The 25,344-nt window shown below is 44.7% G+C and overlaps 1 protein-coding gene across 1 annotated transcript in view; it reads left to right on the top strand.

Annotated features, from left to right (window-relative positions):
- The window catches only part of LOC120850868 (enteropeptidase-like), a 54,063-nt gene extending 30,933 nt beyond the window's left edge, over nucleotides 1-23,130 (top strand). Inside the window, exons 3-6 of the mRNA XM_040223544.1 lie at nucleotides 8,993-9,188; nucleotides 9,256-9,391; nucleotides 19,140-19,408; nucleotides 22,873-23,130. Coding sequence (XP_040079478.1) covers nucleotides 8,993-9,188; nucleotides 9,256-9,391; nucleotides 19,140-19,408; nucleotides 22,873-23,130 — 859 coding nt within the window. The remainder of the gene's footprint in view (nucleotides 1-8,992; nucleotides 9,189-9,255; nucleotides 9,392-19,139; nucleotides 19,409-22,872) is intronic.
- Nucleotides 23,131-25,344: the final 2,214 nt, after the last annotated feature.

Genomic DNA, 25,344 nt, shown 5'->3' with positions numbered 1-25,344 from the left:
GCAAATACCAGTGGGTACAACGTTCACCCCTTGCTGACTGACAATCGTGCACACAATTTGTTCGCTTCTTTTTTACAAATATTTTGGCAGATATGTTATTGTAGAAAAAGCATACCCATTCGAAAAGAATGTTGCCTACGTTGATGCGTTTTAGGATCTCGTTCAAATTTCATGGTCCACTCTATCCAAAGCATGTAACAAGTCAACTTAAAGGACCGCCAGAGGCGTGTTGAACGATTTGCTGATCTGCCTCCAATGTTGTTTGGGAAAGATTTTTTTAATATAAAATACATTTTAATAAAGGGCTTCGAATTTTGTTCTGGATAACATGAAAGGCTTGAGCTCCTAAACCACGGACCAAGAGGAAGGCACATTTGAATAATAGCGACCTCAACATATGCGTGAAAATCAATACCGCAGTGGATAGCGTTAACATATCATACTATTTTGCACATTTAATGTAGAATACATTTTTGACGACGGTGATAAGGCACAAGTCTAAGACGCAAGAATGAGCGTCAAAGTCACACGCCTATTTCAGACGCAAATGCTAGAAGCAAAAGCGTTTAAAAAGAACTCAAAACTAGAGTAACTTGTTCGATGTAGGTGTGTTAAGCGACCATTTATCGTTCAGCACTCTGTTCACAAGTCAGACCGACGCAGCCAGCTCCGATGATCAAAAATCCCTTGGTCATTTTATTGTCACTGCTTATATAGCCGTTTACACACAGATAGGAGAGGGGGCGGTGCTGACGGCATGGGGGCGGCACTGCCGGCATGACAGGACAGGACGGGGCAGGGCAGGGCAGCATGAGTTTGCACGATACATCTCCCTTTGTTTAGGGAAGGAAGAAATCATAAAAACAAGAACACCCAGTTTTAACTAATTTGCTCAAAGTTTCTGTTGTACTCCAAACGTCTGGTGGCAACAGTTTCTCGCGTGGATCTTCTGAGCACTGGAGTCATATTAGATGTTCCTGGCGACCTTGGATGAAGCTGTATTTCCGCTTCGGCGTCCCCCGAGTCATCATCATCATCGCTGTCACCTGATTACTCGTTGCTGGTTTCTTCCGACATAGCCAGGAGATGTTGACGATTCCGCCTCAGAATCTTTCCATTTTCTGTGGCCACTTGGTACGACCTGGGCGCGACAGCTCCCATCACCCTAGCCTTTCGAGACCAGGCCTGGCCTCTGACTCTTACGACCTGTCCCTGTTGGAGAGGGTCAAGTCGTCGTCCTGCTGTTTCCGGCTGGCGATGCTTTTTGACGGGAGATCTCGGCTGTTGGCTGAAGTCCGGGAGCCGCATACGCAGGCGCCTTCCCTGCAGCAGTTCTCCTGGAGCACGGCCATCTTCTAAGGGTGAGGAGCGGTAATTAAGTAAACCCAACCAAAAGTCTTCGTTTGCATCCCTTGTTTTTTTTTAAGAGCCTCTTAATGATTTGCACGCCCTTTTCTGCGAGGCCATTAGAACGCGGAAACTCCGGGCTAGAAGTGATGTGCTTGAACTCGTACTGTTTGGCGAATGCCGCGAAGTCACGGGACGAGAATTGTGGCCCGTTGTCGGAGCAGACTTCTACTGGTATCCCATATCTTGCGAAAATGGCCCCCAGTTTGTCGATTACGTTTCTTGCAGACGTATCGGTCAGCTTTTCCACCTCTGGGAAATTTGAGTGGGAGTCAAATACGGCGAGATAGGTACTTCCCGCATATTGAAAGAGATCAATTCCTACCCTGTACCAAGGTTGATCTGGGGTTTTTCGCATCAGAAGAGGTTCACTCGGCTGCCTGTATGCATACTTTTTGCAAGTTCCGCATTTGCTTACGATAGCTTCAATGTCCGCATTTAAACCCGGCCAGAAAACCAAACGCCTTGCCCTAGCCTTGCATTTGTTGACACCGAAATGGCCTTAGTGAATGCGCCGCAGCGTTTCCGGACGTAGTTTCTTGGGAACAAGTACTTTACATCCTTTCAGAAAAATTCCTTCTACAACAGAAAGCTCAGAAGTGAACGGTTTCAGTTCCCCTCCGATTTTTTTGTTAAGAGATATGTTTTCCACAACTGCTTGCAACTCAGGGTCGTTGTTTGTTTCCCGCGCAAAAAGCACTTTTGTTTCATCACTCACTAGTGATGCCAGAATGCCGACCGCATGGACCTGCACGTCGGTGAAACCGGCCGTGTCCCCCGACGCAGCAGATGTCACCCTTGAAAGCATGTCAGCCAGGACCAGCTGTTTACCTGGAATGAACTGTAGTACATAATCGTAGATCAGTAGCCGAAGAAAAAATCGCTGTAGTCTTGGTGGCGTTGCACCGATGTCCTTTGTTGAAATGCCAATCAGTGGTTTGTGATCAGTTTCTATTAAAACCCGCCGTCCATAGACAAAGTGATGGAATTTTTCACAGCCGTACGTAATTCCCATGGCCTCTTTTTGAATCTGTGCATAGCGCTTTTCTGCGTCGGTCATTACCCTTGAAGCGTATGCGACCGGGCGCCAGTCACTGCCATGACGCTGCAGCAGCGCGGAACCCAGACTATCTCGTGAGGCATCTGACGTTATTTTCGTTTCCTTGGCAGGATCGAAAATTGCCAGTAAGGGTTGGCTTTGAGGGCTTCGCAGATTGTGTTCCATTCTTGCATGTGATTTTCCGTCCACTCGAACACAGTGTTTTTCCGAATTAGGTCTCGAAGAAGCTTTGTTCTCTCCGTCAAAGCGGGCAAATATTTTCAAAATAGTTCACGACTCCAGGCATGCGTTGTACCGCGAGCTTATCGGCAGGTACTGCCATGTCACGTAAACAGCTTACTAATGTGGGAATGGGACGGATTCCATTTTCGCTAATGACATCGCCCAAGAAATTTATCTCTTGTACACCGAACTTGCACTTTTTCAAGTTGAATGTTAAACCGGCACGTTGTGTTTCGTACAGCGTGGCTTTAAGGCGCTCATCATGTTCTCGTTTAGACGATCCCCAGACCAAAATATCGTCCACGTAAACCCTTACACCTGGCAAAGTATCAAATATTTCGCTCCACGTTTTCTGGAAGACTTCCGATGCTGAGGAAATACCAAAGGGAAGACGAAGGAAACGGTAGCGACCGAACGGGGTGCCAAACGTGCATATCTTTGACGTCGCTTCGTCTAACGGAATCTGGTGAAATCCCGAGTTGGCGTCCAGTCTACTAAAGAACACAGCTCTAGAAAGTTCGGCCTCGATCTCCTCGCGTTGCGGCATTTGGTAGTGTTCACGCTTCAGGGATGCGTTAACATTTCTCGGGTTCATGCATATCCTGAGGCTGCCGTCACTTTTCTTTACCAGAACAAGAGGGCTTACCCAGTCTGTGGGCTCATCTACTTTCCGGATGATGCCCGATGCCTCCATTCGCCGTAGTTCGTCCCGTAGAGGCTCCCGTAGCGTCAGGGGCACCCGACGAGCAGGCTGGACCACTGGGATCGCGTCGTCACGTAGCACCATCCGGTACTCTCGTTTCACACACCCCGTGCCTTGAAACAGTGGGCGGAATTCCTCTAGAATGGGCGCAACGTTCTCTTCCGTTACAGCGTCCACCGCTCGCGATACTAGTCCCAGGCACTCGCTCGTCGATTTGGCAGTGACGCTTGTTGATGATCACCTCCTGCGTTACGACACCGATGTGTTTAATGACATTTCCGCTGTATGAGCGAAGAATGGCGTTGTTTGGCATTACGACGGGCTTTATCCGGAATCTGTTGTACACAGAGAGAGGCAGTAGATTGGCTTGTGACCCCGTGTCTACTTTCAGCGAAAATTATTGTTCGGACACTTGGGCCTTGACAATCCAATCCCGTTCTTTCTTGATGCCGCAAACGCTCACGTCCAAGATGTCGAAATCCTCGCCATCATGCTGCACCTCACCGACATCACGTTTCCTGCAACAGGCTGCGAAGTGGTTCCTTCCTTGACAGGCGCGGCAAATTTTTCCGAACGCGGGACATTTCCGCGGCTCATGTTTCCTGTTGCACTTGGGGAACTGATTGGTGGCTCTCGACTTGCACTTGCACTTGCATTTGGGGCACTTGGGGGCTGATTGGTGGCTCTTGGGGCATGGCGCCGGTAGCTTCTTGTGGTAGAGTCCACTGTTTGTTCGGGAGTGTGCCACGCTTCATTTTGTTTGTTGGCGACTTCTACAGCCTTGGAAATTTGTTCTGCTTTTTGGAGCTTCAAATCTATCTCCCGCAGCATTTTCTCGCGCAGCTTCTTGTTGCTGGTGCCAAATACCACTTGGTCACGAATCATGGAATCTGAGAATTCACCAAAGTTGCAATACCTTGCTTGTTTTCTCAGGTCACGGATGAACTGCTCCACCGGCTCCGCTTCGCCCTGCATTCTTGTACCGAAGACGTATCTTTCATACACCTCATTTCGCTGGTCAGAACAGTAGTCCTCGAACTTCTTCACCACAGCCTCGTAGTTAGTCTTGCCTTCTTCCTCGGCAAACGTGAAGTTGTTGTACACTTCCAGGGCGTCGTCACCGGCGATGAGCAGCAGCGTTGCTGTCTTGGCAGCCTCCGTCTTTGTTTTTTTCTGGCGCCGTGGCTTGAAGGTACAATTCAAACTTCTGCTTGAAGAGCGTCCAGTTTTTGGTAGCGTTTCCAGACAGGAGCAGAGGGTCGGGAGGCTTCAGCGGTTCCATGACCGCCTGTCTAGATTGTGGCTGCGTCAGCCACTCCTGACACATATGGAAAGACATATGGAAAAAAAAAAATCAAACAAAATCAAACGCAAAAAAAAAAAAAAAGCTTTTTTTTTTTTTTTGAGCGTGTTTTTACGTCAGGGCGGCGGGTTTCAAAGCTAGAGAGGCATATATGAGATCTCCGACACTGCGGTGGGTACAATAGGTCATAAACGGACGGCACAGGCTCTGGAACGACATCTTCGGTACTAATGGACCTTTTTCCAGTAAGCGTCTGTGCACGCGCACACCCTTTCCACTTGACCTTGACCACCCTTTCGCCATTTTTGGGGGGCACTGTTTTCTTGCGTCACTAATCTGTTCCTATGGGAGAAGACGAGTCCGGTTGCCCTCCATTTGTAGTAGGCAGCGAAACCGTCATGGGGCACTCCTTACTGGAAAAAGGTCCATTGTCCGTAAGGCTAAGCCGATGTGGGCGTCCGTCTCCGCGACGGTCACCCCGCGTCCCCTCGGGTGCCGCACGCCGCGGAAGAGAGGGGAGAGGGGAGCAAGGAGCAGATCGCGGGGCAGGGGGGCGCAGGGGAGGGTGGGGCGAAGGCACCCGGATAGTTGCAAAGCCGTCGTCGTACCGGACAGAGAAATAAAAATACAACTTTAAAAGATAAAACATTAAAGTAAAACTTAAAATAAATACAAATAAATACGCATTACTAGGGTCAAGACCGAGTAACATTGCGTGCAGCAGGACAGCATTGCGCGGAAGGCGCAGATTTGCTTCACCTTTCAATGAAAAGAAAATTGAATATTAGCGGATCTCGCATGTGAATGGGTAGACAAACGAAAAAGAACGCAATGTGCACAGAAGCGCGTGTGGAAGGCTGACTGTTTCGCACACACACACACACACACACACACACAAAATAGTGGTTCAGTTCCACCAGCAAATACAGTGCCACTTGGTCAGGGTGAGAATGGTGCTCCCAGTTAATTCTTAGACAACGTTTTAATCGCTGCAAGTGTTCCTGGATTTTCATTTATTTCTTTATCGATTGTGTTGAACGGTCAATTAGTAATTCAATCGCCTCAATCGTGGGAACGGTCAATTAGTAATTCAATCGCCTCAAAGTAAAAAAAAATAATAAGATTGAATAATTTTAGGTGGAGCGGGATTAAACCACGACCCGTCGGTTGTTAGCCAGACACAAAACACACTATGCGCTTTCATCTTTTTTTTTTTTTACTATTTGTGAAAGGAGTTTGTTATTGGTACATACCAGTCACATGGCCAAGTCATTGGTTGCACGCACTACTTAGGCATGCGCACAAATAATAGAAACAACGAAATCTTTCGAGCATACAAAGAGAAAAACATCAAAACACTTTGACCCACCCGTATTCTAGGATATCTTGTGCAAGAAAGCTTTTTGTTGCGGGACACGACGATTTTTTTAATTGCTGCTTGATGTTGATCCAGACGTTGTTGACATCATATGGTGCTGTGCTAACTGCGCACAGTGTTCACTCTGCCCTCTCCCGAAACAGCTGCCACGCGGTTTTCCGCACACGGGCTGCCTTCATATGCATTGTCCGGCCACAGCGACGAGGAGAGCCATCGCAAACAACGACTCAAACTCTGCTCTCAGTTCCTCAGCAAAGTAGAAAAAGTTTAGAGATTCCCAGCTTGGCTCAACGTTACATTAGAAAATATTTGAAAATCAGCCCAGAAACAGAAGGCACCATTACAGTCCAGAAATACACCAGGAAGAGTCTCTTGGTCACCACAGAAACTGTAGTTCGTTCCGATCGGAAGGTAAAAGTTCTCGGTTTCCAACCAAGTGTTTACTGGCGGGGTTTCTGCGTGAAAAATGATAAAGAAGATTTGGGATTTCAGGGGACAGGGAGGCTTCACAATCGCATAAGGACTTGTTTTCATCCGGATGATTGGGAACCGTTTCTGTAAAAAAATAGCTGGATATATGCTGCTGACTGTGTCCCTAGAGTTTTTCTTCTTTCCCTTGCTGGAGATACTCCCACGAGTACCTTGACTCGAAGCATTCGATCGCTTTGACAATTTCCTTATATAATCGTAGGCACTTCGCTGTTTTCGGTTTCTCCGATATGTCAAACACCCACTTTCTACGGTGCGCGCCCCGAAGGCTCTGGAATCGCCACCACGTAATTTCATTATTCCTTTCCTATTCCATTTTTTGTTCCTTTAGTTCCCTGAACAAAAGAAAAAAAAATGGAGTTATTTTTACTGTGATGGTAACATGCCACAATCAAATACGTCCATTGCCCTCAAAAGCTTCTTCTCTTCAAAAAATATAACGGAAACATTATCCGCTAACGTTTGGAGTTACAGGTGTTTAGTTCGCAGTTGAAGCCCTCCGATTCCTTCATCGCAAATACCAGTGGGTACAACGTTCACCCCTTGCTGACTGACAATCGTGCACACAATTTGTTCGCTTTTTTTTTACAAATATTTTGGCAGATATGTTATTGTAGAAAAAGCATACCCAATCGAAAAGAATGTTGCCTACGTTGATGCGTTTTAGGATCTCGTTCAAAATTCATGGTCCACTCTATCCAAAGCATGGAACAAGTCAACTTAAAGGACCGCCATAGGCGTGTTGAACGCTTTGCTGATCTGCCTCCAATGTTGTTTGGGAAAGATTTTTTTAATATAAAATACATTTTAATAAAGGGCCTCGAATTTTGTTCTGGATAACATGAAAGGCTTGAGCTCCTAAACCACGGACCAAGAGGAAGGCACATTTGAATAATAGCGACCTCAACATATGCGTGAAAATCAATACCGCAGTGGATAACGTTAACATATCATACTATTTTGCACATTTAATGTAGAATACATTTTTGACGACGCTGAAGACGCAAGAATGAGCGTCAAAGTCACACGCCTATTTCAGACGCAAATGCTAGAAGCAAAAGCGTTTATAAAGAACTCAAAACTAGAGTAACTTGTTCGATGTAGGTGTGTTAAGCGACCATGTATCGTTCAGCACTCTGTTCACAAGTCAGACCGACGCAGCCAGCTCCGATGATCAAAAAGCCCCTGGTCATTTTATTGTCACTGCTTATATAGCCGTTTACACAGAGATAAGAGAGGGGGCGGTGCTGACGGCATGGGGGCGGCACTGCCGGCATGACAGGACAGGACAGGGCAGGGCAGGGCAGCATGAGTTTGCACGATACAAACCCGGCGAACATAATGTCCGGGGCTAAGGCACACGGAAAGTTGAGTAATTAACTAAAATATGTCGAATAAATTTGTAATTAGTAAAAAGAAACATATAGTTTCAATGAGAAGCTTGCTGAGCGTAGTAAAAAACATCAAGTCACTAAATGTGAGCAAGATTTAGAGCACCTGAGAAACGCGGTACGCTCCAAGGTTACGGCTTGAGTAACAGGTGCAACACTATTGGCGACTGAAAGCACGTGCTTTCAGGCTTTCACGGAACAGTTTCCTGCTTTCTCCACCATGCGACCAACAATCCCGTTGCATAAACTTAAATTAGCGCGAGACCGTCTGGGCAGGCTCGAATGTGGAGCGCTAGGCGCCGTTTGTTCAGTTGGAGTCGCCAATAGTAGTGCGAAAACAAGTATATATAAACCGGCAACGTCGCGCACCTAAATCACACCCGCGCTTTCCACGTGCTTCAAATCCTTGTAAAATTTGATGAAGAAATGGTTCTCGATAACGGTCAGCAAGTTTGTAGTTGAAACCACATGTTTCTTTTCACTAATTTTTAAGTTCGTTCACAAATTGTGTTTATTTATTTTATTTTTTTTTACATATCGTGACGATTAGTCTGATATATTTGTCTCTCTGGTCGTGCGACTACCGCGTCAGTGTGGATTGAACTGTTTGCTTTAGGCCAATTTCTGAATACTAAAATCAATAACAGTTTAAATATCTGATGTGACCGCGACGGTTATTAGCGACAATGATTCCCGTTTTGTTGGAAGTTGCTGTGTTAATCTCTATTGATTAATGATTCCTGCGAGAGTAACTGACTCCGAAAAATGCATTTTCTACGTGTGAGGAGTTTAGTTGTTATCAACGTACTGCTTCAGTTTTTTGCTCCGTCTTAGAACAAACGCTCGGTATATTACTATAGTACATGTTTGTTCTATTCTGTAGTTATCAGGACTGACAGATATGTCGTCGTGAACTCACTAACCGTTGTTTTATACATCATTTGAAATGGTGGAGGCATTTTGTGTTTTGACATCGACTTCAGCAATTCAACATCAAATTCATATTTTTGCCATTCTGCGATTCCCCTAATGCTTCAAGTGACAAGAACACCACAGGCTTTCCTTCAGTTCGCCTGGGAAGTACGAAAAAAACCAATTATACCGTACATTGTCAACGAAATAAAGGCAAAAATGACCATCTAGAAGGGGTCCATGACGATCGGGAAGATCAGGTCATTTGCATGGAAGTGGACTATGTCTGTGTACCCCATCAGGACAACTGTACATTTTTTTTTGTATGCATTCTTCTTAAAAAAAAAAACTGAATTTGTATTTGTTATAACTAACCTTTTTATTTTACAGAAAGACCTTGCACTATTGAAATTAAAAGAACCGGTCAATTTTACAAGGTATATTCGCCCAATCTGCCTTCCTCAACACTGCGAAGAACCACCTTCAGATGCCAGCATCTACGGTGCGGGCTGGGGCATGACTTATGGTAAATGGTATTCTCGCCTCATTTTGTTCACATATCAATTATCCTAAACAAATAAGAAAGAAAACACATATTTATGAAAATATAAACGTCAAGCCTCTCAATATGACAGATTCCTGTAGCACGCGACAGAATCCTGTCATTGAGAGGCCGCGGATGCGTAAATGCTAAAAACAATGCCACCGAATGCGGGCCCTTCCATATGTTTTCTTAATCTATTTCTTTGGAACGGCGTGCAGGCACACGCTAGTTTTTGAAATATCTGGTACAAGACCGATGTTTTTTACATGTTAGCGTTCATTGATCGGGGATGTGGATAGATCCACTTTGAAAAACAGGAACTAGCAATAAAACAAAGAATGCATCCTTATGTACACGCTCACTATATTAGTTCTTTCATGGACGTATGTAATATAGTGAATATTTTATATTATGTATATTCCAAACCAATATTATGAAATGGCTCTATACTCACACTCCATTTGAAGAGACACGGCAGCATACTGGTACATATGACAATAAAGGCTATGAACGCCATCGACTAACCTAACTCGTAACACGGACGTCGCCGACAAACTTTTCAAACTGATAATTGACCAAAATTTAACCCTTTTGTATGAAATTTACGTGCATGATCATATAGTCACTGCAACAATCAGCATCAAGAAAGTTAACATTCACGCAAATCTGATTCTCCGAGTACTGTGCGTTTATCACAGCACAACTCGCAGTTTCAAAGGTGTTCGCCGCATGTTTGATACGTGACTAGATTATTTTTTTGGAGCTAAAGCAATCAAATGAATGCAGTTTGCCAAAACAACTTAGTTGTTTTGGCAATTATTGATGCACAATTAAGTCTGACAACGAGCGCCGTCTGCGAACTACTCTTCAAATTCCAAATGAAGGGTAGCCCAACTTGCCACTGCCCGTCAAATTACATTGGCATCGTGCAGTTGTATCATTGTTGGCGCTTGTGGCTCATTCTAACGTATATTTAATCAAAAATTTAAAAACTAAAAAGTTAAGCGTGAAAATCGATAGTGGATGTGTTGGTTGAACGGAACTTAGAACATCGTTCCGTAGCTTAAGTTTTCAATGATTGTATTGCTTCCGAAGAAGGTTTCAGCCGGACATCCGTAAAACATAAATTGTTTTAAATCGGCAGCCTTACAGGCCCAATACATCTTGACGCCTCGTAACGTGTGATGCTGAAGTGCTCGTGGCTCAGGCGATGGTGGCTGAAGCTTCAGCTCTGGTCTGCTAAGCTCCGGTCATGCTAACTTCGGTCGCGTGTTTTCGGAAGCGCCAATCGCCTAAGCTGACGTGACCTGATGTTCTCGACGTTATCCTACACTCTAAAAAAAAGGGAGGAGAAATGGAGGAAAAAGCGACGTTCCTCCCCGTCGCCTGCAAAAGGGAGGAAATCGCACCCGTTCCTCCATTTCGCCGATTTAGATGCAGCGCCACCTGATGGCGCTTGAAAAAGGGACGAAAATTCCTCCATGTCGCGGCGGCAGCGGCGGTCGAACCACCGCTGTCGCCGCGAACATGTTCAATGGCGGTGACGGCAACCTGAGGGTTTGGTTACCGTTACCTATCCCACTACTGCCCATGCGGGATGCTAGGAAAGAAAAAGCGGAGCTGCGGGGGCTAGCGAAGATACACTAGATTAACAAAAAACAGAAAAACAAAAAAAGCGAGGCGCGTAGCGCGGCGTGCGTGTCGCACGAATCACGCGATTGGTTCGGTGTCGATGCGTTGTTGCTGTTGTCGGGTGTTCTACTTGTGTTTCGTGTATTCTGTGTGTTCAGTGTTGTATGTGTATTTACAATGTGGCGGTCAAGGGGGGGGGGGAGGGGGAAATTGGAAAAAAAATTGGCACTTCACCAACATATTTTTTTTGTTGTTTTGAGCGCCATCTGGTGGAAGATATATGAATTACTCGAGGGGAGAAAGTTTCCTCCATTGGGCGAAAAAAGGTGGCGATTGTCCTCCCTTTTTAGGGGAGGAACTTTTTCTCCACGAGCCGAAATAGGTGGCAACTTTCCTCCCTTCCTAGGGGAGAAAATTTCCTCCCGTTTTGTAGGAGGAAATGTTCTCCCTTTGTAGAGCAATATATGATACACGCGAGTTCCTCCTTTAAGGGAGGAAGTACTACTCCCTTTTTTTTTAGAGTGTAGAGGTTGTCCTTGAGGTCGCCCTTGAGGCAGACATCGAAGTTGTCTTAGATGTCGTTCTTAACGTCGTCCACTAGGACGTCGTCCTAAGCGTCCTTTCTTGACGTCCTGCTCAGTGCATGTACGCCATATTGAAACATCGAATTAATTACCGCACAACATATTTTCTTATTTTTTTCACTAATGTTCCTGGAAAGCTGCCGCATTTCATCGCGTTTGGTAGAATAAAAAAAGCTGCATCAATTTTGTCACACAGAATGTATTTATGGGCTGGATTTCATGAAATTGTGTAACTCTTTCAATCCTTTCAAACGAAGATTCATCATGGAGCTAACCTCAAACCATGCGACCTTTAATCCGACGTCTTATTTTCGCCGCCGCAAGTAGGAGATGAAAAAAAGCACAAGCAAGTGAACTGTATGACTTGGCGCTAACCCTCGTCAGCGGTAGCGCGTTTTTTGTCCGTGGCGAGGGATGCGTAGTTAAGCATACTTGGTTATGCATACTTTGCTTTCAGGCGATATGCGAGGCGAGTTTTGCCTAGTCAAATATACACAGTCCGCATTGAACCGTCGGCATAGTCACACATTCTCCAGCATACTTATGCCGAAGTATACAGTCGCTGTTGAATAATACTTCATCTAGCATACTTGGTTGCCAGGCCGTCGCCAGCGAGTTACTTAAGTGCAAAATACTTCGTTCACAGACGACCTTCGGCTGCAGGTCATACTTAACCCAGCATTCTCAGCCCGCAGGCGACCGTTGTACATAGTCCGCGGGCGACCGGCCGGGGGTGGGTTATACCTAGTCCAGAATATCTCGTTCACCAGCGACCGTCGGCAGCGAACAAAACTAAGCCCGTAACACTAATTCCACACGTGACTGTCGGCGGAAAGTCATACTTTGTCCGACACACTTTGTCTGCAGGCAACCTGTTGTGGGCCACTCAAACTTAGTTTAGCGAACTTAGTGTGTAAGCAGCCGTCGGAGGCGAGTTAACTTGGTCCAGCATGATAGCCGCAGAAGACAGTTCGTGGCGATTCATGTCTTGTCCATCATACTTAGTCCGTAACCTAAAGTCACCGGTATGTTATACGTAGTCCAGCGCAGTGAGTCTTCGGACGATCGTCGACGGGCACACATACTCATTAAAGCAAACTTAGCAGGCAGCCATCGGAGGTGAGTCATGCCTCCGACGGCTGCCTCGCACAATCTCAGCATACTGAGATCGTGAGAGTTAGTGGCGTGATCGATGCTTAGTTCATTATGCTCACCATACTCCGCAGATGGTCGTCGGCAGCCCAGTCAGACTCATTCCAACATAATCATACTTAGATTAGATAGTAACCGACACTACGATCTAGTGAAGGCTGTCAAGCACTATAAGCCATGCAAAACCACGGAGATGGTTTTCTTTGTGAGTTTGCTATCATAGGGTAAGCTAATTCCGCGGCCAACAATCTGGGACATTCCGTGGAATGTAACGTTTTCAAGGAAACATCACAAATCTAATTTCAACTTTCAACTACAACTTTCTTGGTTGTCTTCAAGAGAGAAGGGGAGAGAGAACAAAACTGACTGTTGTCGCTTGACAGAGTTTCTCATTCCCACCAGCAAGAAGATGAACGATTTTACAGACTCGTGATCCGTACAGCAAAGTTTACATAGAAGCAAAACACAACATTAAACGAAAAAGGACCCGAGATGCCTTACAAGCATTTCTTAAAGGTCAAAGATTGAATCGTACTAGACACAAATAAAGGTCGATCTACGAACTTCATACCACTACGGCATCGGTAACCGGACTATTTAATTACGCGCTCACCAGAGCGTGAGCACACGGCGCTGTGCTCACGCTCAAAACAAAAAGTAAACCTACATTTAAAAGAGATTTTTGAGTCCCGCTAGCGCGGGCCACTACATTAGAGAATACAAAAACGAATATCCCTCCTGCTCAACATCATGAAGTCCGTGCCACATCTAGGCGTACATATTCATGCCATTAGGCAACGAGAATTGCAGCATCTGGAGGAGGCCGTAGACTCCACTTGAGCGAGGCGTTGACCATGTGTCAACTCAACGGCTTGCATTTGCACGCACCCTCCACTTCATGTTGGAGATTGATAGGAAAAAAATATTTTGCATTACAGACGTTTGTTACGTTAAAAGAAGTTTCTAATTGTAATGCTCTGTCATTGGAACTATTTTAAGGTTTATGAAATCTTGTAATGTGGGAGCGTTAAACTCCACATTGCACATAATTCGCATGATTTTCTTCTGGAGCATATCCGGTGATGGATATTTGTAGTTGTTGTGCTACACAACAATAAAGCAGTAATTATAGCAAGAGTAAAACAGGGAGTTATAAAGAAGGACTAAGACCGATAGGGATAACATATATGTCGCCATTTTTAAATACTGGCAACGCCTTTTGAAAGTCTGCGATCTATACATTGGACTTTGCGTCCCTGCTCATGTACTTATTAAATATTACACCGAAAACCTTCACTTTTCTACAAAGTAAATATTTTTTCTTTAGAAAGAAAGCCCTTGAGTAGATGAACACACCATTTATGAATAGACAAAGTATTTCATTATTCTTTGTATTATTACTGGACAGTTTGAGATCTTACAGTAACTTATCTTCTGCAGAAAGCTATTTGCCGCACATAAAACCTGGTGGACAAATTCACCCGAAAAGAATAAACTGGTGTCGTCCGTGTAAATGATAAAACCTAGACTGTATTCAATATTTGCTGAGTTATTTATGTACAAGTTGAACAAAAGGAGTCCAAGGAAACTCACCTGCGGCGCACCACTGACATGAGCTTCCTTAAGCTAGATTGCTGACTTTCTATCACTACACACTGATGCCGATACTTTGAAAAAAAAATGCTCTCGAGAATCGTTGAGGCTACTCCTTGCATTCCGCATGCATTTAATTTTAGAGCAGATTTCAATGGTTGTCGAAAACTTTGAAAATCAATAAAAACCCCAAGGTAATCAATTTCTTTTTTGCATTGTTTAAAATTAGCGATTGTTGTTTTAATAGCGCGATTTCCGTTGAATTCTCTGTCCTAAAACCAATTGGCAAGATGTTAGGACATTGTTCTTATCACCAAAGGTGCATCACCTGGAGTGTATATTTTTCTGTAGCCATTTTGAAAACACTTTCACCACAGGAAGAGGTCAGTAATTTGATTGATTGCTTTTATGCTCAGACTTGAAAATAACCGTAACCTTAATTGCATTCATCTTTTTTTTTTCGTTCTATGATACAAGGCAACTAGCGCAACTGAGAAGATTAAGATATTTTGTCAACAAAAGGAGAAATTTATAATATTGTGAATCTGGCCTACAGGATTCGACGCAAAGAGCCTGTAAAGCCGCGGAATTAAAACTGCACGCTTCCAAAATATTAATTACTGTCTTTTGATTTTTTGTGACTATCATTTGAAATATTCTCAGGAAATATTGCGATGTCAGTTGTTTTTCTGCTATTTTCGGATATTCGCAAGTCGTTGATACCCAATAAATTTGGTGATGCGCAAGATAAAATGCACACGCTCACGAAGCCTTATTTGTACTTGATTGGTTTAGTCTGTGATACCATACCTGTAAAGGTGATTAGCGCTCTGACACTTTTCGTGCTGCTTGATTGGCTCTGTCGGTGGCTGTGGTGGGACTTAAAGTGAAACGGAGTCCACAGGCCACCGTTGATGGCGAGTGATACTTAGTCCGCCACACTTAGTCCCTGGGTGGCAGTCGGGGCCCGTGGTTGGTTCCTCTATAAAGCCTATTCCTCCTTATGTGTAATTACGGCACCACGTCTGAAAGACGAAAGGTGTGGGCGCAAGGGAGCTGCTGCAAGTTCATAATTGTAGATTTACCTGAGCCCCTGGTGATGACACAAAAGTAAAGATGGAAAGATGTCTCGAACGCAGCTCACATTTTATTGCCACAAATCCATTTAAAGGGGCTGTGCGACAATTTTCAGACTTTGGCCAATTAACTGCGGAAAATATTCGCCGTCACCTATGAAACGAAAAGCAGAAAGCCGTATTTTCTTCCGAGCGCTACTTCTAATTTCAGAAAAACAAGGAAACAAGTCGAAGGTCAATGTGCCTCTCTACTCTCCGCGTTAACTTTCGAGTGACATACTCTGGGGGTTCACGTAGTTTCTCCTTGGGTCCTCTCTTCAGGGACCAGCCGCTTCCTCCGCGATTGTCCACTTTTAAAGGATCAGCATCGTCGAAGGTCGCGGCGAGCAATCGACACAAAGGACGATTCGCCACGGAGCTGATGGCGAGTGTAACAGCGGAGGGGGACAGGTTCTTTTACTTCCGCGTATCACCCAGAGACGGTGTCATTTAAGTTTCCGTGACCCCGGCAGGCGGCTGCAGACCAAAAATAATTCGTTTTTTGCTTTGCGATTACTCTGCAGAATAGCATTTTTTTTAGGAAAGGTGACACGTTATCGGTCACTAGTGCTTGCATAAACAATATAAAAAATGTAAACCGCCAATTATTGCAACATTGAAATCATTGCACTGCCCCTTTAAGTACGGTCTAAACTAGAAAATACAATGGGGAAACCGGGGAAAAGGGGAAAGAATCGCAAACTATATACTCTCAGGAGTAAAACACACAGTACGAAAACCAATATCTCTGTCAGTTTGAGATCAAAAAGATGGTGAAGCTAGATGCTCGAAACGGTACTTCACAGACCGAACAAGCACATACAAAACAGGCTACTTCAAAGCCGTGTGTTCTAGAAAAGCACCCATTTACACAAAAACGTAAAATTTGCTACAAAAGACCAACACAAAAACGACACAAGTTTTATTACAAATGTTCTCCTCCCCTCCCTTCACACAGAAGTTATAGGTCAAGAGATATTTTCTATAAGGCCTCCAAACATAGGGACGACTTATCCACTGTGTTTCTATGGTTTCCTTTCATAATTGACAATTTTAAGTCGTGTTTCTGGCCATTTTTGTCTGTTAAAATCACAGAGGACGTCAAATTTTGCAACGGTACCAAATTTTGATTTTCTTGGGCGTGCTTTGAAACCCCCAATACGGATCCTTATCGTGGACATGCGCCGTCTATGTTTGGTCAAACGGTCACTGACGCTGAGCGTGGTCTGACCAGTATAGCACGAACGAAATTCAGATGTGATTTTGTAGACAGTCCTTGAAATACGCGCGAAACGTTTTTTCTTCGTGTGTGTGTGTGTGTGTTTTTTAAGGCAACATATTGGGCCGAAGTGGACGAAGTCGATCTTTTCAAGGTATTGTCTAGGATAAATGCCGCACGGGGACCAAATGCAGGGAGATTTGAGGTTATGGGGTACTCAAAGAAAAAACGTGAAGACAGCATGCTTTTCCTGCCCGGAAACTCTTTTAGCCTTTTTTTTTTTTCCTCGGAGAAAACTAAGTAGCAAAAGTGCTTGGACAGAAGCTTTTGAAGGTATTTTACTTCGTTGAGACGGCTGAACAGAATTTTGAATAGACTCCGCTATAGCGCTAGCACCGAATTTTCGGACTGCGTTACTTATCAGATTGCGAACCAGACCCGACTTGGCAGTTTTTGAATGGCAGTTGGTGTGAAGGAAAGGATTGATCTTGCCGTCGCCTGCACGTTCGTGAGGTGACCTTTTTTTTATATGTTTGTTCGGACTGTGAACTATGGGTTGGACAATTCAGCTTTACCATCTTTTATAGCGCAGTAATAAGGCGCCCGTTTCCGGCTTGAGTTGCGTCGCCGTCGCCGTCGCCGTCTGCATAACCGCACGCTGCATTATGGGTGAATTTCCCCGGTAAATCCAGCGTAAAAACTTCCCCACTAAATGTACGGCAAACATTTTTCCGCTAAATCTACCGAAAAAATTTCCCCGCTAGAATTAGCGGGAAAATTTCTCTGGTGAATCTAGCGCAAAAATCACGGCGGGGGTCACGTAACCCCCGCCGTGGTCACGTGACCCCCGAAGTCACGTGATACCCCCAGGTCACGTGACCCACGAAATCACCTGACCCCCACGTGACATTGGGAAGGGAGTCACGTGACCTTGGGGGTCACGTGACCCCCAATGTCATGTGATTACACCCCTAGTTCGCGTGACCCCCCTCCCCCCGAGAACACATGACCCTAAGTACCCTTCCCTCCTCCCCCTCAAGAGCTGCGCTCTAATTCGGCGTTACAGGGAGTTGTAGACGGCTGTCATTTTTTTTTAGCTCAATCTGCCGGATAGACTTCGTGTTCGTAACTTGTGTTTTGTCCTTGAGAGTGTGCCATTGGTGTTTTTTTTCCCTTTTCCGTGGCTTCCTTTTCTCTTCTCATGTTCAGGGAGGCCATATGTAAATGGATTTGTAGATTCAAATAATGTTCTACTGAAGTCGTTTTATTTTTCTGAGGGACTACACAAGAATGACGACATTAAAACTACGAGGAATGTTCATGCGTCCTAACCGGGCGCTGCTCGCAAGGCGTCTGCTTTCTTCTCCTCTCTTCTCTCTTGCCGTGGGGCGACTTGAGTTGTTTAGTCTTCCCTCACGGAGGTCTGGCCGTCTGGCCCGCAACCGGGCCCCGGAACTGGTGTCGGGTATCCCCGGTGCGTGCCAGCCTCCTCCGCGGCTTGAGGGAGCGTGTTGCGGGCAAGACGGTGCTGTCGCTGCAAGCCTCTAGATTCAATGGCAATAATATTTCAGCTTTATTTGAAGCATCATTTTTTTCTTCCTGCCGTGTTTTCTGCCTTCATTGCAGCCTCGGTTAATTATACAATTATGCAACGCAACGTATCAAGAGATAGCTGAGCTTGCGATCGTGTCAGAATTTCGGGGAAATAGGAATTGATAGAGTAAATGGCGATATAAACCTTCTCCCTCGTTATTAACTTGAGGCGCCACAAGCGGATACTTAAAATTTAACGATTCAAGGCCCTACACCGGCCCATTAAAAAACTGAAGCCAAGAAAAACTTATCATCAAACTGTGAATGTAAAGAACTCTCTCCACTCTTGAAGAATTTAAACTTGCCTTAATAATTCTGATCAATCCGAAGTTCAAAGGTGTATGTTGAGTGTGCAGTGAATCCGAAACCAGCCAATGCTCCCCCAACCAGCACAGAAATTCATGACGCACGCATGACACACGCATGACACACGTAAGACTCATTCTGTGTTCACCGGGTTTTCTCAAAATTATCAAAGCAAGTTTAATTTTGTTTTTCACCCAACATATTATTCAGAAAACTAAAAGTTTAAAGGTATTATTTTTACTATTTAAAAAAAAACCCGCTTGCATTGCATACATTTTTTACGTGCCTGTAATTCTTTCGTAAACAATGTATTCTTTTTGCGGGGCTAAACCAAAATACCAATCCCATTTTTTTTTTTCTTTACGAATGTATTGTTTTATATTCTTATTTTGGGTACAACGTTTCAGTTATATGAACCTCTGCGTTATAAATATTAAACAATTACAAATCGGATATAGGGCACCCAAAGAACGGTGAAAAGTTCTTCATCGGTGCACATTCCCAATAAGAATCTTAAGCTTTTCAATTTTCTTCAGACTATCTACCTGTTTCCGATGAGATGGATGAATCATTAAACGAACCAGATGAAGACCTCAAAGATTTTGTGGATTATGAGAGTTCAGCAGAAAAAACGAAGGATGCGTCACCACGGAAACGGAAGGGCATTTTCTTACCTTGTTTCCCAGAAAACTTGAGGGAAAGAAATATATCCTTAATTACTAACGAACAGTGCGAACGACAGCTTCGACAATTTACCACAACTGTTCTAAAGCACGTCATATGCTCCGAAGAGGGAATGTGCAAAGTAAGTATGAATTATTGTATATTTTCCTGAGAATAAAATTTATTTGGTCGGCAGCTGCACAAAAAATTAAATGACCCCTCGTGCCATGAGTCCCTCACATGCATTCGAAACTGAGTTGAACTATGTCTTTTTCGCCTGAATATATCTAAAAAAAGTTTTACCTGCAGCTTTGGGTGTAAAAAAACTAAGAACTGTACTCAACTCGGAAATTCGACATATTGGTTCAGTTTCCCGCTGAATGAAAGTTTGTTAATGAAAACTTGGGATTACAAAAGAGGAATCGGAACTTGTGTTAAAACTTTTTGAAACTGTATTGGACTGATCCCTTCTAAAAGAAGCCGAAAACGTTATGTTGTTTGCGTACTTTTATTCAGTAGATGTTTCGCAAATTGGCAAGTTAACATTGTGACATTCCTGGCACCAGACTTCGAGAATGTATCAAATGTAAAGAAATCTAAAGAACTGCACAGTGCTCACCTTACGTAACAGCTGTTGATAAAAACGGTTGCAGTCCTTATTGAAGATTAGTACTAAACCATAAAATAAATACGTATGATGAAAAAAAAAATTACGGGCTATCGGCCGAGATAAAGCACTCTGAATCGTGTAAATCTGAAACTCATTTGTAACATTACGCTAGTTGTGCTATAATGCATAATCTTAAAAGCAGGACGTTACATGTATAAAATACTTGCAGGAAATGAAGAACAAATAGGGGCTGAAGTCCACCTAAGCTTCATATTTATAAAAGCAAAAATAAACATCTCAAATGCCGGTAGCAGTAGTTTTAGTATTAAATGGACAAACTTATAAAAAAAAAGAACAGCAAACAGTGCTTTATTTGATAGAGAAAACAGCTCAGAAAACAGAATACGAGGAGGAGCATAAACGAAAAGACAATGCTGTATGTTGTGTATGTTCCTCTTCGTAGTCTGTGTTTTCTGAGTGGTTTTCTTTATCGTGAATAACGTCAACCAACTGGCCCAATTTACCAGCTTTTTATTGTTTTACTTGTTTAGAATTCTTCAATAAATTCAACAAACGCCCACAGTGCCATTTCTTTGGCACTGTGGGCGTTTTTGCGATCCCAAATATGGCGTTTTCTCATTAGCACTAGCGTTGCATTGTCATGAAGTTTCAACTTTCGGCGATGCGTAGTTCATTTGCACAGCCCCGAAACCGGGTGCCGCTTTTCTCAATATAACCCCGTAGAATAGTGATACCAGACCAAGGGTGAGCGCCCTTAGCTGTCGATCCGTTTCAGTGAAGTATTCACGATCTGTTGTAGCAACCACTAAAGGTGGCCAAAGCGTACAATTGTGAACGTCAAAACAAAGAAACGAACATATTTAAAAAAAAAAAAAAAAAAAAAAAAACTTCAAATAGAAAGCGTTTTCAATGGAGGCCCTTCCGAGTGTCTTTATGAAGGCGAACGAATATTTTCTGTACCTCAGCAGATGCGGCGGAAGTAGATAGAGAATTATACATGTTATTTGATTTCGATACAAATATACTTGCCTTAAAAATAAAACAAGAGTCGAACGAGTACAGTCTTCCACATTTAATTATCAGGCTTGGCGGACATCAGATAAGGGAGAAATCGTCACGGCAAGTTAGCTAATTCACTAAAATCTAATATTTCGCTTTTAATTATTTGTTTTATGGATGTTACAAACCCAGTATCGGCTGCAAGTAAAACAGGAGGCCACAAAAATTTAAAAGAAATTGCGAAAAGCAATGGCTTGTTAGGCGTGGATCAATCTTCCATTTGGCTTCCTGGTTTTTTTTTTCTTCTTCTTTAGGGGGGGGGGGGGGGGGGGGAATGGAAGGGCACTTTTGTATTTGCGCGAAAAAATAACACCGAAAAAATTCAACAATCACGCTTAGGAGAATGCACGTGTTCATTTCAGTCACGTCATTACTAGTTCAGCAGCATATCCACGATGAATGCGCCGTCGATACAGTGCCGTAAGAGTGACAGGACTGAAAAGACAGCGTCACTCTTCTAGGCGGCTTTGCCGAGCAGGGTTTAGGCGCTCTATAAAAGCCCAATTTTAAAATCTGGCAAAAAAAGAAACTGAAAAAAACAATAAATAGATTTGTTAAAAACCATTTTTTTAATTCATTAAATTGGTAATGACTCTAAGAGGTATTAGAGTAAAGATTGCAATCGTTAAATTATTTGTAAAACCTCTTCTTAAAATTTCGACCTATACTGGTTAATTATCCGCCTTATTATGACGTTTATTTCATCCTATGTCCACTCAGCTTGACAAGTTAAAGGTCAAGACAACAGGCTTGTAACTCTCGCCTTAAAAAAAAAAAAAGTTGTTTAAGTAAAATTTAGACACCCTGTGGAAGAAAACAGGAATTCGCCAGAGTTCAGTAAAAGAAGCCACTGCACGCACTGTCACGTGCAACCCCCTGCTTGGAGAGGTTGTCGGATAGCACTCGCGAAAAAGAATTTTGTTGTCTTTTTGAAGCATTGGTAAAACCAGCAATGACTTGCGCTTTGGAGTAGAATTGTGGTCCATTTAGCCTCTCCTAAAGGGTTCGAGAAACTGAGAGTCACATGGTGGCATGTCCGGAATGTAATCTGGATAGAGGAAACTTCCCATTCTATCTGAGCTAACGCATCCAGCACAATAGTCGCAACATGATCACCAGTGTTGTCGTGCACCAAAAACATACCAGAAGAGAGCGTGAAGAGTCTCTTTTTCCCAATGGCTCTATGATGGTGCGCAACGGGCCCCTAAATGTAGCTTTTAGCACATGATTTTCAGGCCAGCCACTTTGAATTTTCCCAGAAAAAGACCTTCATGATCAGGCTCACCTTAAACGGACACCAAATTGCACCTACCATGTTGTAAATGGCGTCCATTATAAACCCGAATCGCGGCGAAGTTGAATAATTTCTCTCTTGTACGTTTGTCTGTACTCATCGCGATAATTTCAACCTCATCGGTCTCCTCGTTCGCCTGTGTACTTGACACGACATAAAAGGGTTTCGTTTATTCCCGTCTTAGAAATAATTTATTACACTTCGCTTTGAATTTCAGAAAACGGTAGAAACAGTTCGGACTGTTTCAGTGTGGTATTGCCGTATACAACAGAAAGCATTCTGTCTCGGTATCACCATTCTTCGAAAAGAAAACAAAATTGATGTACAATCTTTTTCGCATGCAGATTGCAAATTGGTGTCGCCGAGCGAAATTGTTGACCTCGGGCGGCAACCGTTTTTATTTCAGCAACTGTTTTTTTTTTTTTCCAGAATGCACGGGTCAAAAACGTATACATATAATGAAAAAAAAAAATGTTACAAAAAAGTGAAGGCAGTTAGTACGGCGTGAGACACCAATTTGCTGCCCTAAATCAGCTGGAGGAATTTGTTCCGATGATATCTCCGCTTTATTTATATCAGTTTTCCGAAAGTAGTTCAATAATAATTTTGTTTTTGTTTTCAGGGAGACAGCGGAGGACCGTTTATGTACGAAAAAGAAGGACAATGGTTTCTTGCTGCTACTCATTCTGCAAACTCTGCATGCTACTCTCCTTCTCCGCCATCACACCATATTAGGGTGTCACATTTTATTCAAAGTTTTATTTTACCCGTCATGCAGGATTCGGAATCGACGAAACATAACTTTTGTATGACGGACGAGGCTCGAAAGGAATGTGTAACTACATCTTATAAGACTTACAACATGAGATTCAATAGATGATTCAGTAGTAGACGACGAAACTACTTAATTAAAACGTTAACAGGTTACCATATACTCTTGTCATGTATCTTCAATTCACTTCTAGTAATGAACCTTTTAAGCAAGGTTTTGGGAACAAATTGACAGTATTGACAATTAACACACTATGCGTCAAAGTTTACTCACGGGTTTTTGTTGATATTGCTGGAACGTTCTTTATTACGTTGTTATATAGAATATATGTTCAGGTATACCATACACACATATAATGCACCATTGTCGTCTGCATTGGTGCGAGCCTAAGGATCCGCCATATCCGTCACGGCGGTCTGCCTGGCTGTTTGGTCCCAGCGCCTTTGGCTGCTGCAAAGTCGTCCGCCGGGATCGTTGTCTTCGGAGGAGGACTCTGTAGCGTTATCGACAGCAGGGATACGATCGCCTTGTCACGACTGGTGGGCAGAATCCAACCGACGTACGTCGCCGGACGAGTCTTGTCTGGGAGTTCCTCCAGTTTCGTTTCCCGAAGGCGAGCGGTGGCGCTTGGACTCCCAGACAACAAGGGCAGCCGTCGCGGTCCTGCCGCACCGGCGGCACACCCCCTCGTGAGGGTCTTCGTTTGAGAACTTATGGCGCAGCGCCGGAGATAGGAAAGGGTAGGTCGCGACGCGACGAACGAGGGTCTGAGTGCTCCTCGGTAGCTCATTCGGCATCGCAGGAACGGGACGGGACGCAACTGCTCGTCCGGGCGTTCCTCCCGTTCCTCACGTAGGTGCCTCAGGGTTCTCAACCTTCGCTGTTTAGCACTTTCCTTGGCGGGAGACGGGTCGGCCGGGCCGGCTGCCTCGCCGTCTGAGTTGTGGAATGCGTTCGCCGTGGATACCATCTGGCGAACTGTGCTCGCACCTCGCTGTGGGCCCACTCGTTGCCGTTGACGCCCGCATGCGCAGGCAGCCAGGAAATAGCAGCGTGGATGTTGAGCTTGTTTCGAAGTTCTAGGAACGCGGTGAGCAACTCGCCGACTATTCCCGTGTGCGTTGAGGGGCTCGCGCATGCTTGTCTGCAAGTTTCGTGCGCGCGGGTTGAATCGGTGAACAGTACGAGGCTGTTTGGCATGTCTATTGCTGCAAAAGTTTGAAGAATCCACTGGGATGCTCGGAGGAGTGCCATGAGTTCCGCTTGCGTATAGTGTTGCGTAGTTTCGACGTCTTCAGTGGTCGAAACTGCAGCCGTGTTCGGAATGCCGTGGGTGGTTTGGACACAAGCGACCGCCTGAACGTGCTTGGGAGTTCTGTCCTCTCCTTCGCCGTCGTCGCCGGTAGTCGACAGCAAGGTTTCCGCCATGTCAGTGTAGATGATTGCGTGCGTAGGTGGTGATTTGTGCGTGACGCGACGTGTGTGCGCCTTGAACAAAGCGTTTGCGTCGCTCTGAGTTACTCGGTCCAGGTCCCCTGTTTAGGGGAAGGGGTTCTCCTTTTGTAAGCGTGACCGGGACAGCCCACGGGGGAGGCGAGTGCACATCTGCAAGACGGGCGTCCAGACTGGGAGACACGCGCAGCTCTTCCAATATGGAAGGCCCAGCTGTCGAGCTGCTGAGGCGGTCTCTCTGGACGAGGAGCGCCCGTTCGGCGAGTTCTGACAGGAGGTTCATGCCGCCGTGTGCGTACAGCTCCCAGAGGGGCGTGTGCTTAGCAGTTCGGTGACGATAGGGATGGACTCGCGATTACGTTTCTCCAGTTTTTCCGCCTGCCTGGGCGTGAGGACGTGAAAGGTATAGAAGTCGAGGATACGGAATTCATGCAGCTCGCGCGTTTCTCTCTTTCGCGTGCCACACTGGAGGTGTGTGATTGTACGGATGAGGCGGGAGGAAGGATCTGCACTGCAAGGCGACTTTCATCACCCACGTGGTGCCCTTCCCATATTGAACTATGTAGGCTCCCATGACCAGAATGTAGGGTTTTCGCCGTATCCACTGGCCGCCATGCTGAGGGTGATTTGGTTGCGGACCATTTCCGTATTTCTATGGGGCCCGCTGAGAACCACGAAGTATTCGGTCTTCTCGGCCGACGCGCTCATGCCCACATTCCGTTGGAAGTCCTGTATGACGTCGAGGCCAAGCTGAATCGTGTGCTCCTGTTCCCCTCCCGATCCCGTCGTTACCCAGATGGAACATTGTCGGCATATACGGCGAAGCGCAGCGACGGAACCACTTCAAGGAGTGGGGGAAGTCTTGCCATG

This window comes from Ixodes scapularis, unplaced genomic scaffold (assembly GCF_016920785.2).
Source record: "Ixodes scapularis isolate PalLabHiFi unplaced genomic scaffold, ASM1692078v2 PGA_scaffold1__304_contigs__length_218370807, whole genome shotgun sequence".
Taxonomy (NCBI): Eukaryota; Metazoa; Arthropoda; class Arachnida; order Ixodida; family Ixodidae; genus Ixodes; species Ixodes scapularis.
Note: the sequence above shows the minus strand (reverse complement) of the source record. Positions and strands in the feature narration are given on the sequence as shown.